Source organism: Pimephales promelas, chromosome 14 (assembly GCF_988280905.1).
Source record: "Pimephales promelas chromosome 14, fPimPro1.hap1.1, whole genome shotgun sequence".
Taxonomy (NCBI): domain Eukaryota; kingdom Metazoa; phylum Chordata; class Actinopteri; order Cypriniformes; family Leuciscidae; genus Pimephales; species Pimephales promelas.
In genome coordinates this window covers 21,825,908-21,848,869 of record NC_142782.1, presented here as the reverse complement: position 1 = coordinate 21,848,869, position 22,962 = coordinate 21,825,908, and the positions used below count along the sequence as shown (strand labels likewise).

Genomic DNA, 22,962 nt, shown 5'->3' with positions numbered 1-22,962 from the left:
AATTTTTTTATTAAATGAGAGATCATTTAGCTTGATAAGACCCTTATTCATCATCTGAACTCGTTTAAAGCCCTTTGAACAGTTTGCAGTTTGCAATGAAACTGTCTTTTGGACCTTGAACCGTTTGGTTCCCATTGAAGTCCATTATATGGAGAAAAATCCTGGAATGTTTTCATCAAAAACCTTAATTTCTTTTCTTCTGAAGAAAGAATTACATGGTTATCTTGGATGACATGGGGGCGAGTAAATTATCAGCAAAAGTTTTTTTTTTAAAAAGTGAACTACTCCTTTAAGAACTATTGAGGTATTATTACTATGAGTTACTTTTTGCCCCGCAGGGGGCGCATGGGTTCCTCGAGGAAAATAACTGGAGGATTTAAAGGTAGGTTATGTGTGGCCATGGTAACGGCTTTACCTGCGACCTGAATGGAGGAGACCCGAGAATAGGAATAGATCAACTGCTCTATATTTACTGACAGGGAACTCCTCTCCTGGCGTTTGAAATTTTCATGAATTTTTAATCTGAAAAAAAAAAAAATGTTTTGCCATGGAGCACTTCTAGGAATCGACACAGATTGTAGCTTTGCTTTGTGTTTTCAAAGTAGCCTAAATCAAAAGATAAGCTTTTACTTTCGATAATAGTTGCTTGCATATACAACGCACTTATAGAATTCACGACTCAAGACCGAAGATTCGTGTAAAATAAACTGCTCCACTGAGAGGACTTTATCGATACTTGTGTTCTTTTTTATTCACTTATGTTACAGAGAGTGCTTCCGTATATTTCTCTACGCTCAGCTTTGCTTGAGTTCAGAATTTAGCCCTGAAACCACCCCAGAAGCCTCTTCACCCACTTCCTAAATCTCGCGAACACGCTTCAAAAGGGGTGGAGCTTCAGTCTCATGCTTCTCTACGATTGGTCATTTTCGAAGTCCATCAGGGCTTGACGCTCGCTCTCGAACTCTGACCGCGCCCCCGAGGCTCAGCGGCTCGCGGTGGAACAGGAGAGAGTGTCCGCGCCTTCTCAGGAGGCACCAACGGTCTGTTCTTATCGGAAAAAAACAAGAATATTTCAGCTCATTCATGGCGAAATTAGTTTTATTCGACGTTCAGAAACATATTCATTCCGGACCGCGGCTCTGACAGCGACAGGCGACGAGAATATCCGCAGCTCTCAGCAGTTGGAGTTTACCGAGGATTTTCACAGCAGTTTCGAGCTTGGAGGCGCGCGAGTGCCGGTGTCGTCGTCTCCGTGGGCGCCTTTTCGTGCTTTCTGGTGACAGCTGACACTTGTTCGATTTCCGAAGACTAGAACGCCTGATCTGTCTCCCCCTTTCTGGTTCACCGGGTGTCCCTGTCAGTGCCGGGCAGCCTGCACACTCACCCCGGCGCGGCCTCGCTCCTTACCGAGTTCCCGGCGACTACACAGCTACCTCCCCGGTAGAGCCAGTTACCCACACTCCTCTAAAACACCTGCCGTGTTTAGAACTACCAAAACCAGTGGATCCTAGGAGAAATAACGGACAAGAGAGACGCGGATCTGTGCACGGGTGATATAACTTAGACAGACAAAGCTGTCATACAACATTTCAACAGATCTCTGAATTTACATATTGAGTTTTTTTGGCTTCTTCTCTCGAGCATATCCGTTATAAAGGTAATAGACGACAAAAAGTCAATTATACAAACTAATCACGCATTGTGCAAAGGCAAGGCCTCGTCTGCTAACTCCGATAGCTAACGTTACATCGCTAACTCCCAGGCTGGGTTTAATCAGCTTCTAATCTTATCAACCGCTCTTTTGACTCTTATTCATCGCTTATTTTGTTCCATACAACACAATAGCGAAGCTATTTTAATTTATTGTTAACGTCCAACGCACAGGACGGCATTCCTAGCCAAGAGATCTATTGAGCTAAAGCAGGAGGAAACAGAGCTGTCAGCCTTTATTTTCTACTACTCGGCCTGATTAACTCCAACCTTGGGAAACAAACCCCCCCGGTGAAGAATCTTATGTGTTGTGCTTGTTTCAGCTGACCTTTGCTACCAAAATTAACTAAGTCCCTCGCGAGCTTCTTGCGCAGCATCCCGCTGCATGCACTGATACGGGGAAGACTTGATTTATATTTTTGTACCATAGTTCAGGAGCCATTTAGTTATCTAGTCAAATATCTGCACAAACCTACTACTGTTTAGCCATGAGTATTGAGATTCCAGTCGGTCTGACGGAGCTGCTTCAAGGCTACACCGTGGAGGTGCTGCGCCAGAGGCCGCCGGACCTGGTGGAGTTTGCCGTGCAGTATTTCACCCGTCTGCGGGACACCAGGAACCAGGACGGGTCCGGGGTCGCCACCGCCAAAACCGGGGGGAAGGGAGTGATGTTTGATGGCGAACCGATGCAGACTGAGTCGAACGGCGATGACGAGGACGAGGACGATGACTCAGACTTTGAGCGTGAGTGCCTTCTTTATTGAATCAGCTTACGCTACCTGTAAAAGAGGAAGATATTGCTGCTTGAGTATGGTTTAGTGTATACCGTGTTTGCACGGCTAACAAGGGTGTCAGATCTCCCTTGAGATGGGTAACGTGAGGAAAAAAAGCCTTATCTAGGCTGTTTCCATGGCACTCGCTCGAGCTCCCATCCAAGCGCTTGATTGACAGAGTGACAAGTGGCGCCCGCACAAGGTATCCCCAGAATGCATGCAAAATTAAAATGGGACAGTATGCACGTTTAATAGATTTGCATTAATATTTATGCATATCTGTTCTTGAATAGAGACGGCTGTGGTGTGTGTGATCGGTCTAGCGTTGTTAGCCCATTCGTGCTGTATGAATTGCATGAATGAATGGATGCTGGATGGCCATTGAGAATGCTAACAGAGATTTTTCATAATGGAGAGAGGTGCGCTCGCGCACATCAAAGCAGCTCCTCTTTCCTTTCATGCAGTGCAGTGCAGAGCGAGCAGCTGCAATAGCAGGCAGATTTCACTGGCAGACATGTAAGTCATCATTTGTGAATTAAAACATTCTTTTAAAGAAGTCATTGAGTGAAATCTGTGAGAACAGTGAGAAAATGGATACAGGGATTGTTACACGTTCCTAAATCGCTTAGGCCCATTAGGCTATGATCATATTTCATCAAACCGCATGATATACAGTCTGTGTGGATTGTCTTAGGCTGATTGTTTAATATTTAATTATGTAATTGTTTTCACATCCTCTTACAAAACGGATTGGGGAAATCAATGCCAACTGTGTGTTAAATCTGATCTCAGATCAGTGAGTGTGAAGGTTTATGTGCTCTTTCAGTGGTTTGAATTTGTGCAGGTACATCATTCTCTTTCCACATCCTAATATTCATACTTCACTGCTATATTGAATGCAAAAATCACTATGAAAAATTATAGTCTGACAGAATATTTACCATATTTGGTTGGACCATTTTATAGGCCACTTTTAATATGCACTGTGTCCAACAAGATTCTGAAGTGTGCAGCCAGTTTCATATCCCACAATCCTGTGGGAAGCTAACGAGCTTTCAGATTTGAAAGGTTGGTAAATTAAGAAAAAGTTGAGTGGCTTTTCTAGTGCAAGAGTTGTAGTTACCAAGACATTTGTTGTTATTGTTCTTATTGTTGTCACAATTATGGAATTTCTAATTTCGTTATGATAGATATTCACTAGACCACCACGAGTCAAGGATGCGTGTTCTTGACATGAGAGCAGATGTTGTTGAGTTGAACAGAGATTAATATTTTGTAAATAAAGTGGTACATTTTGTTTTTTGCACAAACAAAGCACTCGCTTTGGTTCATAAATTTGAGGTTAAACCACTCAAGTCACATGGATTTACCTTAATGATGTCTTTACTACCTTTCTGCGGCTTGAAAGTGATATTCTCGTAGGCTGTTAATGGAGCGTCAGAAAGCTCTCAGATTGAATTAAAAATATTTTTTTTTGTCATCTGAAGATAAACAAATGTCTTATGGGTTAGGGCAATTAGCTAAGAGAAAGAAGTCAATTTGGTACTTGAGTGGTTTAAGAGGCGGCTCTATGTATGCACCTCTTATATCATCAGTGGTGTGTGCTCTTTTATTGTGATCACAAAACTGCAGGATGGTATGAGTAAAATTATGTGAAAATACAATACCCACATTCAGGCCCTGTAACACCAACACTACTCAACCAGAACGCATGAAACGGGTTTATAAGAGTAAGCAGGTGTGTGTCAAACTTTAAATTCGCCTTTGGAGAGAAATGAGATTGAGAAAGTGCTGCTGAAATAGGTGTGTCGATACTGCAGAAAAATAGTATTGGAATCGTTTCAGATATTGACACATATCGAAATATCAATATTTTTGACACCAGTCACTAGTTATTATTATTTGACAGTGGATTACTTTCACAGATATTGTTAGGATGTCAGAGACCAAAAACTTCTGAGAAAATGGACAGTGCCAACTGCCAAGATGGCAGATTAAATATGAATGCATTTTCAGACAAAGTACGAGTTTGTATTGATCCAGTTCAGGTAGATCAGTTAATTTGCTAAGATAGTCGTCCACACATCCAATCATGATCGTGAGATGGGTTCTGCATTAGACACGTGTTGTTCCATAGCAGACCTTCTGTGAGCTGAGGAATGCAGAGCATGCTTGGGCATGTTTGAAGAGTTAATGCATAGGTAAGACCATCCCACCTTGATCTTTCTTACTTTGCGTCATGCTGTCGAGAAAACATCTACACATCCCTAAAAACTGGTAATGTATCATGCAGAAGTTTGGATGGATTTGATGGCTTGCATATGGTGCATATTTGCTCTGATTGAAGACTTGAATACTTTATCATGTGCAGTGCTTTATCATATATTGTTGGTTTCTGTGAGAATGTAAATATATGCTCACAATTGGTTTTGAGTAAAGAGTATTTAAAAATTTTGTTAGCAGTTTCAGCTGTTTTGTTCATTTCCACTAGCCTGGATGCCAGCCTGAAACCCGCGCACAACATTTTTTGGTCAGGAAGTTCGATCAGGACTCGATTCATTGAGGAGTAATTATGATCGGTTCAGAAATCGTCGGGCCAATCAAATTGTCAGGGTGGGTTTTATACTATGATGGACAGATGATCTGCAGTTATGTTATCATCACTTTCTCAAATACCCCTTTTCCACCAAAGCATTTTGAGAGCCGGTTCAGAGCCGGTGCCTGTGCGCGAACCAGTTCTTTGTGTTTCGACAGCCAAAGAACCGGTTCTCGGCCAGGAAAACTGGTTCCAAAGGGCACCAACTCTTTCCTGGACTAGAACCGTTCTTTTACCACGTCATGCTTACGTCGGGGGCTGGGGGCGGCTTTAGATGCGTTCTAAACATCTTTTCTGACCATAAAATTGGATCGCAAAGCCAGGAGAAACATTTGCAGAAACACGATGTAGTCCGCCTTTCTAATTGTTATGCTTGAAGTTGGTGCAAGTGCTTCTATTTGAAAAAAAATTATTGAAAACATAAGATGAAAACAGTCACAATATAGAACAAATAAATGGAAAGAAAAAAAAGACACAAGAAAGGGATACATAACTAATCAGAAAAGATTACATATCAAATGAAAAGATTAAAAGACTTACATATTTCAATTGTTTTTAAAGCCTTCTTGGTACACAAGTTAGAGATAATCCCAAAGTAATGTTGTACTTGCAAGCGTTTCTAGCTAAGACGTATGGCGACGTACACAGTGATGTAACGACATTGTTCCCTGGGCGCTCTAGTCAGTGGAAAAACAAACAGGTTCTGAAAAGGTTTGCAAGTTGAACCAACTCCGAACCAACTTTGAACCAGCACCAGTTCTTTTTTGATGGAAAATGGGTAATAGAGCACTTGTGTTGAACTGTTTTTTCTCAAAGATGACTGCATCTGGAGAATTGAGATGTATAGATTCCGCTATCACGTCTGTTGTAAAAGAAATCGACAGCGCATTCATTTTAAAAGACGAACTGTTAAATGAAAAACTGTAAGTATATTCCATCAGTCCTTACGTTGTCTACATCAATAATATAATACAATTCAATATATATCACACATTTATAAAAGAATTGTCTGTCTGGAGGATAGTGTACTCTTTGTTGTAAGCAGGATAATCAGTCAGCTGTTTTAAGGACTCAGAGTCCTTGTCAGATACAACCTGCAAATACCCTAACAGGGTGTCAAAGAACCTGTTTGTGCTGCTCCTACCAGTCAAGTTGCCTGTTGTCAGCGTAGGACATACCATGCAATAATGTTTTTGCGTCATCTCGAACTCAGTATTGAGTGTGAACCTTTTTCACATTGCAGACATACGAAACTAAACCTTGAAAGAGAACTGTACTTTTTTTTTTTCAGGCAGTTAGCATTGTCTCAACCATGATGTGCTGTGTCTGAGAAGGTCTTCATGTCCTTTACTGTGATGCACCTAAAGCCAAAATCATGTTTTTGCAATTTGTGGAGAAATAAATATTAATAAAGGGCCTGAATAATTAGTATTACAAAAAGTTCTGCAACGATTAGTCGACTTACTCCACGTGATCGACCACGCAAATTAGTCAGTGGCAATTTTTTTAGTCGACGTGTCGCATTTTAAAATTGACCGCTTATCTATTTTTGGTCTCATGTCTCTAACGGCTCACTGTAATTAACACCTGATGGTTAATATGCTATCCTCTTCCTTCCCCCTCCCCCACCTTCACTGCTTTGATATGAAAAATTGCGGAGACAGGCGACGGTTCTTTCACACTGGGCTCGTTTGCTGCGGTTCGAGCGCGATTGTTCCCGGCACTCCCGAACCCTGGCAGGGTGTCTGCGGTGTTGTAAAAAGTATTAAAAGGTAGGAAATGAAATTAGCCAAAATTAAGGGCATTAAAAAGTAATAAACGTCATCTGACAAGGTATTGAATTTTCGAACCCCCATCCAACTAGGCCTATGAGTTTCAATTTGTGTTAAGTGCAGGACTTTGTTCTAAAATTTGCGTGGATTTGTTTTAGGGCTAGGCGATATATCGCATCACATTGTTATGCGCTTCTCGTCAGTAAAGCCGGTTCCTTGATTAGTAGTAAATCACCTTCACCTGCTTTCAGATGGAGCAGCATTTACTACAAAGAGCCGTAGTTCACTGACAAGCTGAGCCATACCGCATAAATTATCGCGGACATATCGCCAGCGATAATTTCTCGGCATGCACGCTCGCTCTTGCTCGCTCACTCTAGATTCCGGGAGATTTTGCTTTGAGAACCAATTTGCGTGCACCAGGGAGCCGCTATCAATATGCGGGAGACTCCCGGAACTTCCGCGAGACTTAGGATGTCGGCAAACTGGCTTTTTTGAAGCGCTAACGTTGTCAACCTAACTCGCTGGATATCCAAAAAACTTCCACACCTGTGACTTCAATGAAAGAGGTAGGGGTTCAAGTTCTGTCGATGGGTTTTCTGCATCTGCAGTTGCCAGGCTATCTTTTGAATGGCTGTAACTAAGTTAGAAGAGATTGACCATGGACTCGCAGCACTTCAATATGCTGTTTTTTTTCCGCATGGCAAGCCGAAGGGACGTGACATGGGGCATCGGCGATTCCATTTTTTTATTCGAAGTTCGAGATTGTGAATTAATTTCGAAAATCGAAATCGTGACACCCTGATCAGTTATGCATTTTTGAAACGTAGGCTACATATTAAAAATGTGTACTTATGTATTAATTTAAGGCAGAAGCTAATTGAAGTAATGAATACAAAAATGTTTAGAATGTGATTTGAAAGATTATTAATGTTTTTCAGCAGGTGACATTTGGCCCTTAGTCGTTAGAAAATTTGTTGTTAGTGGCAGCACTAGTTAAAATAATGGCCACCATAAAAGTAACATGAATAATTTTCTTTTCCTTTACACTAAGAAAAAGATTGCACTATATATTTCTTAAGGTGCAGAAAAAAAATAATTCACTGCAGTAGTAAATGCTTTTCTACTTGACCTTTTTTGAGTTTTAATCCATTTTCTTTATTTAAAGTTCAGAAAGAAGAAAGTAAACGTTACATATTTTTGGCTTTACTACAGGTCCAGTCACATATTAAGAATACGCACCAGCTACTGGCAATCAGAGAAAATGCTTTGGTATTGTTTTCCTGTCTATGTGTGTATTGTTTGTGTGTTTTGTATGCCTGGGTGTGTCTATCTTTTATTCTTCATGTTTGAGGTTTCCGATAACAATCTGGACTTTAGTACTTCCTCCTATCTATCTATCAGCATGACTAACTACCCTGACCCTGTTTGTTCTTCCCACCCTGGTCATTGATTGCAGAAGCTGCATTATAGTGTGGTCATAAGAGCTTATGAAGTGTTATCTCAGCAGTTGGTCATAGACTTCAGGTAATCATTTATGCATTTTTAAGTCCTGCACTCACAGAAAATAAGTTAAGTTAATTAGGTTTAAGAGTTCATATTGCTATACACTTATTGCATAAACCATCTGTCCAAAAGTGCAACAGGGCTGTTCCCTCTCAAGACATCATGGGTAAGGCCAAAGGTTAGACAGGATGTGGAAGCCCTGCACATGATCTACATTGTTACCTACACTATTTTTGTCTCCAATTAAATCTAATTGTTAATTTCCTCTCTCCTAACCACTCAACAGAGTGGGAAACATTGTTCTGATCCCTTGCTTTGCATGTTTGCTAATGACAACACACACAAACACACAAGATTACTCCTCAGCCTTTGTAAGATGTTTCCAGGTCAGTCTGATTAGTGGTGGTGGCTCAAGGAGAGGAGGTCATTGGGACAGGAGGAGTGCATCCAATGGGAGGACTCCGATTGCGAGGTGTATGTTTTGATTGGATATGCCTTGACCTTCAACTAGCACCACATAATACCATATCAGCCAATCAGAGACGGGTTAAAAAAAACAGACAGGGACCTTGTCCAGTCAGGGTGCAGATTAAGCAGACTGATGGCCTTGTCTAATCAGAGGGAGAGCTGACCTCGCCTTTAATGTTCATATTATGCACACAAACACACATTTGCAGATATTTTAGCCCCACTGAATCCTTGCATATGCTTTTGTGAAGTTTATAGTGTGTTTTTAGTGTGTCTGCTTCTGTTGATCATGTCATGCATGCTCTCTCACTGCAAGTAATCTTCTGGATGTTAGTAAGAGGTTAAAGCCACAGGCACAGTGTTAGACAGATCCACACTACCTTATAAGGGCTAAAGAGAGAGAAAGGGAGAAATGGATCACTGAGAAAGATAGACAAAGTTTTTAGAGAGTAAGGGAAGGGGGGGATTCAGACATCAAGATTGATTGCTTACAGCAGGAAGGGAAGAGAGTGTTTTCCTCTTGTTTACAAGTTGTACAGCTGTTTGGGATTTTATTAGTTAGTCGAGCAGCTTACTACTCCCTTGTGCTTTTGTGAATGTGTGTGTAGGGCCTGTTTACACCTGGTCACTTTATGCGTTTCCTCTGATCGGACAGCTATTCGAGATGGATTTAAATCCAACCTCTCAAACCACTTCAGGAGGTGGTTTGAAACTCATTTCATAAGATACGTAAAAAGTAAAAATGCATCTGGTTGTTGAGGCCACATATGTAAATTCTCACGGTAGCTAGATATGACAGCTCTACCTCTGTCGCCACAGATATGACCTGTGGCAAATGAGTAGCTGAGCAAATATCTTTTCAGCAAGCCAACGCACAAACTGCCACAAATGAAACAAAGTTTGCATCCTGAAGCTCATTCAAAATAGAGACTAAATGATTTTACCAGTGCTCATGCCGCTTTCTCTCCTATTGCGGTCTTTGATCTTGAAATTAGCTGATGATTAGAGATGACCCGATTCACCGGCGCGTGACCGGAACCGGACGTTTTTCACGTGATCAGCCATGATCGGCCGGTCAGTCTGACATATGCCGTTTTTATGCCGGTCAAATCCACTCAGGCGCTGCATGGTTAACGTCGCAGAACATCAGTATCACACGTGCACATGTAGGAAACTTAGTGAATTACGGCCGTGTCACCCCTTAAATTACACCGCAAGCATGAGCGGTGCATATTTTTTTCAGCTTGCATGTTAAGAAATGAGTGCATTCACACTGGGAGCAGCGCGTGAGCGTCGAGCAGGAGCGTTTTTTCTTAAAGTGAAGGCACACTTTTGATAAAAAAAAAAGTGCCCAAAATGTACAGAATTTGCATGTCGTGTAGTTCACGCCTTGTAGTGTTAACGCAGCTTTAGCTTTAGCATCTTGATTGATGCTGTCATCCAGGGGTATCGCTTATAATTGCTATGGTTGAAATGCTTAAAAAAACTCAAGCTTTCTGCACAAAATTAAGCTCTGGTATAAGTCTTCCTTTGCCGATTAGCTTTCCTTAAAAGTTGAACTTGAAAACAGCATGGATAATAAATTGGCAATGCTAAATTAACAAAATTTGTGGTTTCCATAGTGAAAAGTGCTAGCTTTTTATCTGATTTGATCAGCTTTTTCCCCTGATTGTGTTCCTCAAAGTGAACAGAACGCTTCATAAACTTGTGATAACAAGCCCCACCCATTTAAAGGGACGATATGATTGGTCAATTTTCTTGCCATTTTGAAATTCATCTCTCATTGATTTTCTATGGTTTAGCTCTCTGTAATTTCACTGCTGGACCACCAATCACAGTGCTCGCTAGGCAAGAAAAATCCTAAATTGGAGAAAACGGATGTCTACACAACACACTGAAGGCAAATTTAAAGGGTTTATTTCTTTTAAAAAGTTTGATTTTTTATTTATTTTTATTTTTATCAAATAATATAAATGTTAATAATATCATATACTACCATTCAAATGTTTGGGGTGAGTTAGATTATAATTTTTTTTAACTATTATATATATATTATAATATTATTATAAGACATGTTTCTCGAGCACTTAATCAGCATATCAGAAAGTGACTAAAGACTGGAGTGTTGATGCTGAAAAATCAGCTTTTCCATCCCACAAATAAATGGCAAATAAATTGATTTGTTTTATCATAGTTTGGAATAGTTGTTTATGCATGTTGAGTGAGAGAGAAAGCATGAACTGTTTGTAGTTTAGTTGCTGACTCTCACATGACAAGTGATGTTTGCTGTACCGTCACAGAGATGTCACACATTCTGTTTACTTTTAAAATTACTAGTCTCTCTCTCTTTCTCGCTCTCTCTCTTGCTAATATTTACCAGCAATGAGAGAGTGATAAGACTGTGTGTGCATGTGGATATCTAGAATGACATGGAGGGAGATAAGAAGAAAGGACACATTTCGGGTTTCTGTTGCTTGTAGTTACTATTGCTTATACTTAAACTTACAGATTTAAACAAACTTCTAATCCTACAATATTAAAAACGGGCAGGTTTATACATAATTATGTAGGGATGCACCGATATGAAAATTTTGGCCGATATCGATAACCGATATATCTGCCGATAAACTTAAATCCAAATTTTTATCTAATTTTGAGAGCTTCATTACAGAAACAAAAGTCTCACAATTAATCTGCCGATATGACAGATTTGTGGTGCATATGTTGTACCGAACTGTATTTTCATTTTTTGAAGAGATTTCAATCATGTTTCAAGAAATTCAAAAACATAAACAGTGCTCAACAAGTGTCTCAGCTGAAGGGAATAATACATTATTTATCGGCTTTAATATATCGGCCACATTTTCTTACCAGGCCGATAACGTTAACATTAAAAACGAACATATATCGGCCGATACCGATATGCTGGCCGATATATCGCGCATCCCTATAATTATGTAATACCTCAAATCATATGACTTGCTGACTTTTTTTTAAAGCAGTCATATTGAAAATGGATGAAAAAGTCCTATAGTAGAAGTTTTCACATGGATTATAATTTTTTCCAATCATGTAGAATATGTAGACTACTGTTTTTGTAGACTATATGTAGACTAAAGATTTTTTTAAATGTTTTTGAAAGCTCACCAAGGCAGCATTTATTTGATCAAAAATACAGTTCAACAAGTGCAATATTGTGAAATATTACAATTTAATAACATTATTATTTTATATTATATTTCAAAATAAATTTAAATATTTAAAATTTATTCCTGTGATGGAAAGCTGTATTTTGTCCAGTGTCACATGATCCTTCAGAAATCATAATCTAATATTCTGATTTGCTGCTTAAGAAACATTTCTTATTATTCTTATTATCTTATTATTCTTATTATCTTAAACATTCAGCTCCTTAATATTTTTGTGGAAATTGTGATACATTTTTCAGATTCTTTGATGAATAGAAAGAACAGCATTTAAAAAAATCATTTACAATTGAAGAGTTCAGATGCAAAAGCCTCTAAATGCCATTTGAAATTTTCTTCTTTAATGATGATTTTTTATCAAACTTGTATATTTAAGTTCAGTAATTTCACTTAAATGGCAATGATAATTACCTATTAATTGTTATTTAAGTGAAATTACTGAACTTAAATATACAAGTTTGATAAAAAAATCATCATTAAAGAAGAAAATTTCAAATGGCATTTAGAGGCTTTTGCATCTGAACTCTTCAATTGTCTTTGCTATCAATTTTGATCTATTTAATGCATCCTTGCTGAATAAAATAATGAATTTAAGGTAGCAATAATAATATTGGTTATTATCGGTGTCGGCCACAATTTTCACATCGGTGCATCACTATACGATGCTCATGCTATATTAGACTTCAGTGTATCTTGCTATATTAGACTCTGTAGTGTATCTTGTGTGCTTCTATATTTGTGTGCTGCTATATCTCCTCTGAAGCCATACTGCAAAAATGCAACTGCAAATGAAATGTGAGAACAATGCTGGTGGGAAAGATTTTCAGTAAATAACGTTATATATTTCAGGACTGTTTGGTTGTTAAGGATTTTGTAATTTTTAAGAGGTTAATCAATTATGGGAAATTATTTTAAAGCTACACTGTGTGATTTTTACCCCCATCTAGCGGTGTAAAGATATATGACCATCCAGTGAATATTAGTTTCTGTTCCTCTCAATTCCGATTTCGTTTTAACTCCTACGGTGGCCAATGTAGTCCAAGATTAACATGGCTTCCAGTTCGACCTCGTCCATGAATGTTAACTCAAACGTAAACGCGAAAGGCGAAGCTTGAATTAACGGGTATGTCCCTCTTTGGCTAATGCACTTTCAAGATGGAGCGTCAAAATGGCGACCGACATTAGAACCCCTTACCCGTATGTATTTTCAAGGGCATATTATACACTCACGAGAATACTTTATTACTTGAACGAAGTAAAGATACATTAATGAGCACACATATTTTTGAAATAACTAAGTGTTTTTAGCTAAGAATAAACTAAAAGAGTTACACAGTGTAGCTTTAAATAGTTATTGTGTGTGTGTGTGTGTGTGAGAGAGAAATCAAACTAATTCTACTGACATGAGGGTGAGTAAATGTCAACTTTCATTTCAAAGTAAATTATCCATTAAAGATTCAAAATGGACCGACTTTGTATATTATTGCCCTCACCCATATTCTTTCCCTTTTCTTCTCTCTCTCTCTCTGGTTGTCAAGAGAGAGTGAGTGGGTGTGTATTTGGGGGGGATATTTGTTATAGTCTTCCTTGTATTTTGTTGTCATGGCAACTTTGTCCACTTGAAATCCCCTACACGTGAGTTTGAAGCACCCCATCTCACTACACTTCACGCGCTCATGCACACACTCATTTCTTTGAGTGCTCTCACAACAAGTCTGTGTATTAAGCCGCCTTATCTGGGTATTGCTCACACACAGTGTTAAGTAATTTGCAAAGAGGTGTAAATCTGAATGCTTGCTTTAGTGTGAATGCACATAATTCTGTGGCATTTAACGTGAGCATGTATTGAGTTTATTGCTGTAAGAATGCGTTTAAATATGATCATACATTTAGGTTTGTGAAAATCTGTGTTTCTTATAGAGCTAGCTATAGGTTATGAGCAGAACTAGCTCATTTTAAACTAGCTCATTGCTAATTTTACACCAAAGAGTTAATGGAGTGATGGATTGTAACAGTGCCATGGGAAAGGAGGAGGGGGTGCGCGGACCTGCAGGGCTCCTGAGAGTCGTGCTAGTGCACTCAGTTGTGATCGTACACACATAATTGCAATCTCCTGAAACTGGTACAGCCTGTAGGACAGGCCTTTTACTGACCTTACTGAATACACGCCCACACAGTTACTGAAGGGCACATGTGAAATTTAGAGACTAAATTTGATCGTTAACATTGTCTGAGAGTCTGCAGTTCTCAGCGAGCATAGGGGAATTTGAACAGTCATTAACTCTCTCTGTCTTTCTCTCCACAGCTCCTCCCCCCAGCAGATTTAACCGGAGAGTGTCGGGTGAGTTCTGTTTGACGTCATTGCACTAATCATGTGGTTTAAAGTGTGTGTGTGAGTGTCAGATAAGTGTTCTGCCTTTCCGTCATTTCCCCTAGTGTTTGTTTTATTGTAATTACTGTATGTGACCAGTATGCCCACTCATTCTGCCCCTTTCAATTGTGTTCCAGTAAAAAAAGTCCCCTCTTGCACATTATCATATGAAGGAATCTAGATATGCTACTTTAAAGACATATTTAATGCATGGAGAAGAATACTTTTCTTTCTTTTTTTTTTTTCATAAGTGTGAAGTTAAGCATTGTCCATTCAGTCATCTCTGTAATTAAATTAAATGCTTCTAGAGCAGAGGTTTTAAACTGGACCTCCGGAGAGCCCAAAAAAGGGTTCTATGTGGCCTGTGGAAAATTTGAGAGAAAATAAAATGTTTTACAAAATGTTTGCCATACAAAATAAACATCTTCTCAATAGTTAAGAGAATTAAATATGTAGTTTGTTTATCTGTTTGTTTGTAAAAAATTGTTTCTTTGGTATATTTACTGTTCAAAAGTTTGGGGTCAGTAAGATTTTTAATTGTTTTTGAAAGACATTGTTCGCCAAGGCTGCATTTATTTGATGATAAATACAGTAAAAATAGTTATATTATCAATTATTATTACAATTCAAAATTACTTTAAATATAGCTTAAAATAACTTTCTATTAACATTTTAATATTAACTATTTCGCTTAATGCGCATTTGAATGGCACAATACACCAATGCGAAGCGGCGTTTATCACAGCTTCGCGTCTAAAGCCTTTTTTTAAAAAAAAGATGTCGTCTTAGAGGCCCCTAATTTTAATAAGAAATCATCATTTCACCAGAAGTGAATCAATCAAAACTAACTTTAGCAGGAAAATAAAATTATTGAAGAACCGCTATAAAACCAAACCAAGTTTATCTCTGACATTGTTAAAAGTGCTATATAAATGAGGATGACTTGACTGTGATGTCAAAGCTGATTTTTTTCAGTCTTCAGTGTCACCTGATCCTTCAGAAATTATTCTAATTCTAAAATATATATATTTTTTATATTAATGTTGAAAATGGTTGTGCTGCTTAATATTTTTTTTTATAAACTGATAAACTGTAGGGTTCTTTTAAACATATTTAATACAATGTTTATAAAACAGCATTTTCTTTAAAATATAAATATTTTGTAATATTATATCTTTACTGTCTTACTCAATAAAGTTATTAATTTCTTTACAATAAATCCTACTCTCTTTTGAAAAAAAAAAAAACATTTTAACTGTAGTGCTGTGCAGTATTTTTGCCATAGTTTTCTTTTAAGCTTTTTTTTTGTGTGAATAGCCATATACTTAAAATTGGATATATCAAGCTGTTTTTATTATAACATGTTTTTTCTTGAATAGTATAATTGGATACATTTTGGGTCTTTCGAATAACCCTTTTTGAATTTTTTTGATTCACATGCATGTGGCTTTGGTGAAGACTTCTAAGTAATTAAATAGTAATTTGTTTTCATAGTGTGTGCGGAGGCATTTAACCCTGATGATGATGAGGAAGACTCTGAGCCGAGAGTTGTTCATCCAAAAACAGACGAGCAGCGTTGTAGATTACAGGAGGCCTGCAAGGACATTCTGCTGTTCAAGGCTCTAGATCAGGTACACACACAAACACACACAGATATGAGGGCTATTAAACTGTATACAGATGTCATCCAGGTTGTGTGTGCAGGCCAGTCAGTCTGGTTTGGTTTGCATGTGCAACTGATCACACGTGCCTTACTTAATCAGTCACTGTTGGTTCATTGTTGGAGGAAATTATTGAACACACTGTTACTTGAACTGATAAGCACTCTTAATTTTCTGCTTATGTCATATAACCAAACACAGTTTTTCCCTGTTTGGTGCACACATAAACATGCGATGTTGATTGTTTTAATTTTATATAAATAAAATATTTTTTAACTGTGGTAGTTTCACTGCAGTAAATTAAAAAACGCAACTTAGCAGAGAGTCAATATGGTAAAAAAAAGTTACGTCTTTAAATTCACCTCTTAAAAACTTTTGTAATGAAAAGTTGTCTTGAATCTTCAACCCTAAATTTCAAGAAAATTACAATTTATATGAAATAAGTTGAATGTCTGTCAAATTATTTTTTCATTCTTGCATTCATTTTGCACTTAAACGGTAGTTCACTAGTTGCATGTGGGTATCTTTTGGCATAGAACTGCATATCACTCTTTTGTCGCCCCCTTCCTCATTCAGCATCGTGCACCATGAGTGTTGAGGTTTTAAGATGGCATGTCGAGATAAAAAATAGAAACATGTCTGGACCCTCACACTTTGTTCCATTCTGTTGCACTCTGTCTAGATGTTGTGTGAACTATAAGAAACTTGCCAATATACATTTTGTATTAAATATGTAGTTTTGCATAAATCTGTACAATATTATTCAGAGCACATTTCCTTCATCAGACACTTTGTCTCTCTCTGGTACAGGAGCAGTTTTCAGAGGTGCTGGACGCCATGTTTGAGGTTCTTGTGCAGCCACAAGATCACGTCATTGATCAGGGAGATGATGGGGATAACTTTTATGTAATCGAGAGGTGTGTATTTTAAAGTGTTTTTTTCAAATATTACCTTTCATATAGTGTGTAGTATAGCTGTTTTTGAATGTAAAAGGTCTGCAAAGTTTCAAAGATCAAAGTGCACAATAAATTGAATTGTATCCTAAAAGAAAGAATTGATTCTCACCTGCCGAAACCAGTCGTCAACAATTCCAGTTTTACTGGCTATGTAACAACGTAACTAATTTCTATTGTGCTTGTGATTACCATTGGCTACCTGTGAACGTCTACTTTGACCTGCACTCATACACTGTAATTGTAGCTGAGACTGAAACAAATTTGCATTTGTTTGGTTCATGTTGTCAACGTGTTGAGACTTTGCATGCGATTCGATGGGATGAGGATTCATGCTGGAATTGATAAATAAAAACCGACCTCATCGTTACTGTTCTTATCACTGTCTATCAAGTGCTGAGAAAGCCTCTGGAGCTGAAATTGAAATATGGTAATAGGCGTTTACCTGCAGTGTAATTGCTCAGCAAGTGCAATCAGGGCGGCAAATTAATGTCAATCTGCTGTCTCCGCTAAATATTCTGTTTAAAAGCAGCAGAATCCCGCTTTCATGCGACACACATACAGTAAACCCAAGTGTCGTTTACTCTGCTGTGCATAATAGCATCAAATTAATAAAAAAACACAATATATTAGCCACGTTCTGTTTTCTCTCTTGCGGCGTGCACGTCTGTGATATGGCGTAAGATGAACGCAATTGCACCAGGGTTCGATAGATTCAAGTTGAGTGTGAAACGAGTCCAAGGCAACAGTAAGCACGGAGAACAATCGTGCTCGGACCGCAGCAAACGTGCCCAGTTTGAAAGCCACCTGAATCTTTGAATAAACTGTTTTTAGGCCCTTTGAGAAATGAGGTAATGTGCAATGTATATTCCCTTCCCGATACCGATTCCGATACCTGGATTCAGGGTATAAAAATATATGAAAATAACTTCTTTATAACTTAAAGTCCAGGAACAATTTTGTTATATAAACAACATTTCAGTTTTGACAGCGGCTGGTCACCCAGAACAACAAACTTGATCATTTTGTCGTTTATATTAATCGCTCGTTGACCGTATTTTGAAAACTTGTCTCTTCGTTTGAATGAAGCTTCCAGAAATTGTTGATTGTGGCGCGGCTCGTCCTTCTCTGCCCTTTCCATCGTGTTTTGTGGGGTGACGCTTCTTCAAATGCTTTATTAATTGTTATAGCTGCTAATCTTGTTCCACCCCTCGAAACTGCAGTATGGCATGTGAGACATGTCGCCGTTTTACTGGCTGGTTGGTCCAGACTTATATACTGCCAAACAGCGTTCATACTGCTAGCACGCACTTTCTTCTTCGCTGCTCTAAACAGTGGTTGCTCGTGGCAACAGCACGACTTCCTGTGTTGCCACAAGCAACCACCGTTTAGAGCAGCGAAGAAGAATTGATCTCTGATTTGCTGCATTTAACAAAGCTAGCGTGCATATCTAGTTATTGTTTGAGAACAGGGTATCGGATCGGTACATGGGTAGAAGTACTCTCCGAACCCGATGCCAGAATTTTTATTAGTATCGGCGGCATTGGATACCAGTATCGGAATCGGAACAACCCTAATTGACTTTAAATGCATGTAAACCTATTGTAGGAGAAGTCCAAAACAAAGTCTGGAACCGTTAAAATAGCATAATAGGGGCAATTAAACAGATTTATGTGTGCTGCGGCTGCCAGTTTGTGTATGGTATTCTTGTGCAATGTTTTACTTATGTTTCAAACGCTTATTTTAATCTTTGATTAATCTATCAGTTGTTGATTAAAAAAATCTGACATTTTACTTTACAGCATTTTGTGTAAAAAAGTTTCTTTTTCTAATAATGAGCAAATTCAAAAAAGAAAATTTTATAATTTATACAAATGTAATTGCATTGCCTACTGTATGCACTGCGCATTACATGTTTAAACGTAAAGCTAAATGTAATGTCCAGTAACTAGTTGTTTTGATGAAAACAATTGAGCTCTGTCTATGGACATAAACACACACTCTTTGAAGCGAATGGGAACAGCAGCATCACTTGCTTGCTGTTAGGAGAGTTTATTCAAAATGGCAACATTTGTATTATTTTGAATTTTTAATAACACATTTACATATGAATTTTACAGTACTATTATGTTATATTACAGTAGTATCCCATGTCCTAGTGAAAAGCACATCTCAACCACATGAAACTGCATTTGACATGGCAACTTGGCCAAGCAAATCTAAATATGGTTATAACCTTCTTTGAACTGACTTTCACTACTGCAAAGTTACATGTTTGTCAATTATTTTCAGTGATTTTTATTTAATTATAAGCAGCCCTAATGTAGTTGATTCACTCGGTGTTTTGATAAAATAACTTTTTTTACTCTCGTCATCGATTATGATGGGAGTAAAAAAAAAGCTCATTCCTATACATTGTTTATCTTAAACCATAGTGATGTTCCTCGTTTTAAATGTCAATACCTAAAGGTCAGAATATCAGAATGAAGTGTAGCAAGAATATAATTGCCACCACAGCACTAACTGAATGTATGTTTTTGTGTATTTGTAGGGGCGTGTATGATATTGTGGTAAAGACGGATTGTGTGGGTCAGTATAATAATAAGGGCAGTTTCGGAGAACTGGCCCTCATGTACAACACTCCACGTGCTGCAACCATCATTGCTACAGAGGCTGGAGCCCTCTGGGGACTGGTGAGTGTGTGTGTGTGTGTGTGTGTGTGTGTGTGTGTGTGTGTGTGAAAGAGCATGCCATACCCTGTGGACAAAGTGCTCTGTAACAGCGCCGCCTTGTGGTCAGAACACTGAACGACTGCTGCTTCACTTTTATAGTGCTTTCATAGCAATTATGAAATGACAATAAGTGTGACTGAAGCATAAATCCAGATCCTAATACAACTGAGTTTTCAGCTGAACGTTGTGTCTGTTTCAGGATCGGGCGACTTTCCGTAGACTTGTTGTGAAGAATAATGCAAAGAAGAGAAGGGTGTATGAAATCTTCATAGAGTCTGTTCCACTGCTCAAATCACTGGAGGTGAGAGAATGATTGTAAAAACATTTATTCTGTTAGCAAATGTGTTGCTTTCTGGTTCTGTGAAAGAGTTTCAGGGTTGTATAGCTGAAATAAACATTGAAGAAAAACTTTAGGAGAAAGAGAAGAACATTGTTGCATTCATTGTTGACCGGAAATCATATGATGAATACTTACCCCATGTTTCATAGTTATCTGAGAGGATGAAGATTGTTGATGTGCTGGGTGTAAAATCATTTCATGATGGAGAGAGGATCATTATGCAGGTGAGCTTTGCAGTTGCCCCAAAAAGTAGAACGTCGTATATATATATATAAATACAATGCCATACAGTGAACTCACATAAAGCAATCTATACTACATGGCAAATCTCATCTGATTGATTGTTCATATTTAAACTATCGCCTAGCTCTAAACTGCTAAATGGACTATATTTATAATAAACTGTAAATATTTTCATTATGATAAATTCATATTAATTTCTGTAAAGTTTCTGTGAAAAAATGTGTGTATGGTGGAAAGTTCTATACAAAAGTAAATTGACTTAATGAGAACTTAATTATTTAATCTTAATATGAATAATTATTTTCTTTCAAATCACACTAATTTTGTGTAAGTCTGTGGGCCGTGCCATTGAGAACCATTGAGATATCCTCTGTTCAGATCTTACATACTTGATCATGTCTAAAAGAACCAGCTCTCTCTCTCACACATACACACACACACACACAGCAAGTGTAGTTATAGCACTATAATAATAGAGCAGAACTGAAGATCAGGACTCTGACTTATGCTATTGTATCATTAATCATTATTATTATTGTGGACTGCTCTATTACCAGGGTGATAAAGCTGATTGCTTTTACATTGTGGAGTCTGGAGAAGTGAAGATTATGATGAAGAGTAAAGTGAGTTCTTTATCTTTCTTTTCTCTCTTACATTTGTTATATTGTACAATTTTCATTTTTTTAAAGGTTTAGGTTGTTTATTTGTTCGATTGATTCCCCTAAAATTTTAGCATACTGAGTCTGACTAGCTGGAGACTTCTGCTTAACCAATGGCTTAGGTTTGGGGCGGGACTATTTGTTTGGCTAACCAATACATTTTGCAGTTCTACTTGATGATTGTAGCAATGTAAAAACTTTCTTTAATTTTCCCTCATTAATGCCAACATTTAATTTTTTTAATGGTTCTTTCTGTGTCTCCCAGACGAAAGCAGACAGACAGGATAACACTGAGGTCGAGATCACTCGCTGCAGTAGAGGGCAGTATTTCGGAGAACTCGCTCTCGTCACTAATAAACCACGTGCTGCCTCTGCCTATGCTATAGGGGAAATCAAATGCTTGGGTAAGTGTCTCTGTGGGCATTTGACGTATATTTATGTCTTGAAGTAAAATGTGTGCCAAGTGCTCATACAACATCACATGACTGATGTTTATGTATTTCAGTGATTGATGTACAAGCCTTCGAGCGCTTGCTGGGACCCTGCAAGGAGATCATGAAGAGGAATATCGCCCATTATGAGGAGCAGCTGGTGGCTCTGTTTGGATCCAGCGTGGACCTGAGGGACTGAGACAGACTGGCCGTGCCTTACACACACACACACACACACACACACACACACACTATACAACACAACACATAGGTTATACATTCGAAACATTTTGTAGGCACACATTCCTTTTTATGTGCACTCATACTCCATCAAACACACTCACACTTTCAAATCATACCTCACAAACACACACACACACACCTGTTATTGCGTCAGCTGTTCAGTACGAAATAAAAGCATTACCAGCTCAACTGCTGTGACCCTGAACTAACCACAGCCTGGAGAGGACATATGCGCACATACACACACACACATTCACTTTCACCAAAAATTCCTAGCCAAGGACCCATCCTTTCTCATGGTCACTTGCAGTCACAACAAAGAAAAAAGAAAAAGAGACCAGATAAAAGAATCTATGTTTAAACAAGAAAAAAGTTGATATCTTTCAATAAAAAAATGCAAAAAAGCGCAAAAATTTAACGTTTTAGAGCATTTTATGACAATGCAAAGCTTTGATAAACTTGTTTAAATATGACCTGTTTTCATTCCCTGCTGTTGGTGCATAAAAGTTTTTTGCTGGTGGTATCCACAGTGACTCGTTCTCCTTACTTAAACTCCACATTGTATTGATTAATGTATTATTATTATTATTATTATTACATATTTTTGTTGAAAGGTTGCCTCGCTGTTACACCGCCCCCTAATTGGAGGATGCGAGGCCGAATCTAGTGCGAATTTTCCCCGTTAGTCTTTCTGAATGAGTCGTCCTGAAAAATAAATAAAGCAGACATTTTGGTAACCTGCTAGACTCTTATGTTGTGAATGGTTGTGTGCGTGCGTGTGTGTGTGTGTGTGTGTGTTGGACGATGTGGTCTGTTATTACAGGAACAGTGCCATTTTAAATATCAGGAATCAGTTTTGTTTGTAATCTTTTGATTGGAAACACCATACAAGTGTTTTGGAATGGAGTGTTTTTTTTTCTTTAGGGCGTTAGCTGGCTATTGTTAGTTTATCACTTTTGAGGGTTGGCTAGTTTCAGCATTTACAGATTGTACTTTTAATAAACTTTGGATAAATCAGGGTGTCTACTTTTTTGGGGGGATTTATTTATTTTTTTAATGGGAAGTGTTCTGAAACACACTATCTTACATGGGCTACATTAAATGAGTTGATGGAAATGTGCCTTTATTGATTATCATTTTCTTTTCCCAACAATTACCAGAGAGTCAAATATTAAATTGACACTTTATTGTTTTCAAATTTCTAATGGGCTCTATTGAGTAACTGAGCCATTTTGTCTCTAGTTTATCACAGGTTAATTGTGTTTAGAAACAGTCTGGTTGCGTCCGACTGTGTGAGA

General features: G+C 38.1%; 1 protein-coding gene across 1 annotated transcript; it reads left to right on the top strand.

Annotated features, from left to right (window-relative positions):
* Window positions 1-1,643: 1,643 nt before the first annotated feature.
* prkar2aa (protein kinase, cAMP-dependent, regulatory, type II, alpha A) lies at window positions 1,644-21,916 on the top strand. Its single transcript, XM_039678952.2, has 10 exons — window positions 1,644-2,454; window positions 14,337-14,372; window positions 15,897-16,033; window positions 16,874-16,980; window positions 19,568-19,709; window positions 19,948-20,049; window positions 20,238-20,312; window positions 20,889-20,954; window positions 21,256-21,394; window positions 21,496-21,916. The coding sequence occupies exons 1-10, from the start codon at window positions 2,199-2,201 to the stop codon at window positions 21,618-21,620; spliced, it is 1,185 nt and encodes a 394-aa protein (XP_039534886.1). The 5' UTR covers window positions 1,644-2,198; the 3' UTR covers window positions 21,621-21,916.
* The last annotated feature ends 1,046 nt before the right edge of the window (window positions 21,917-22,962 follow it).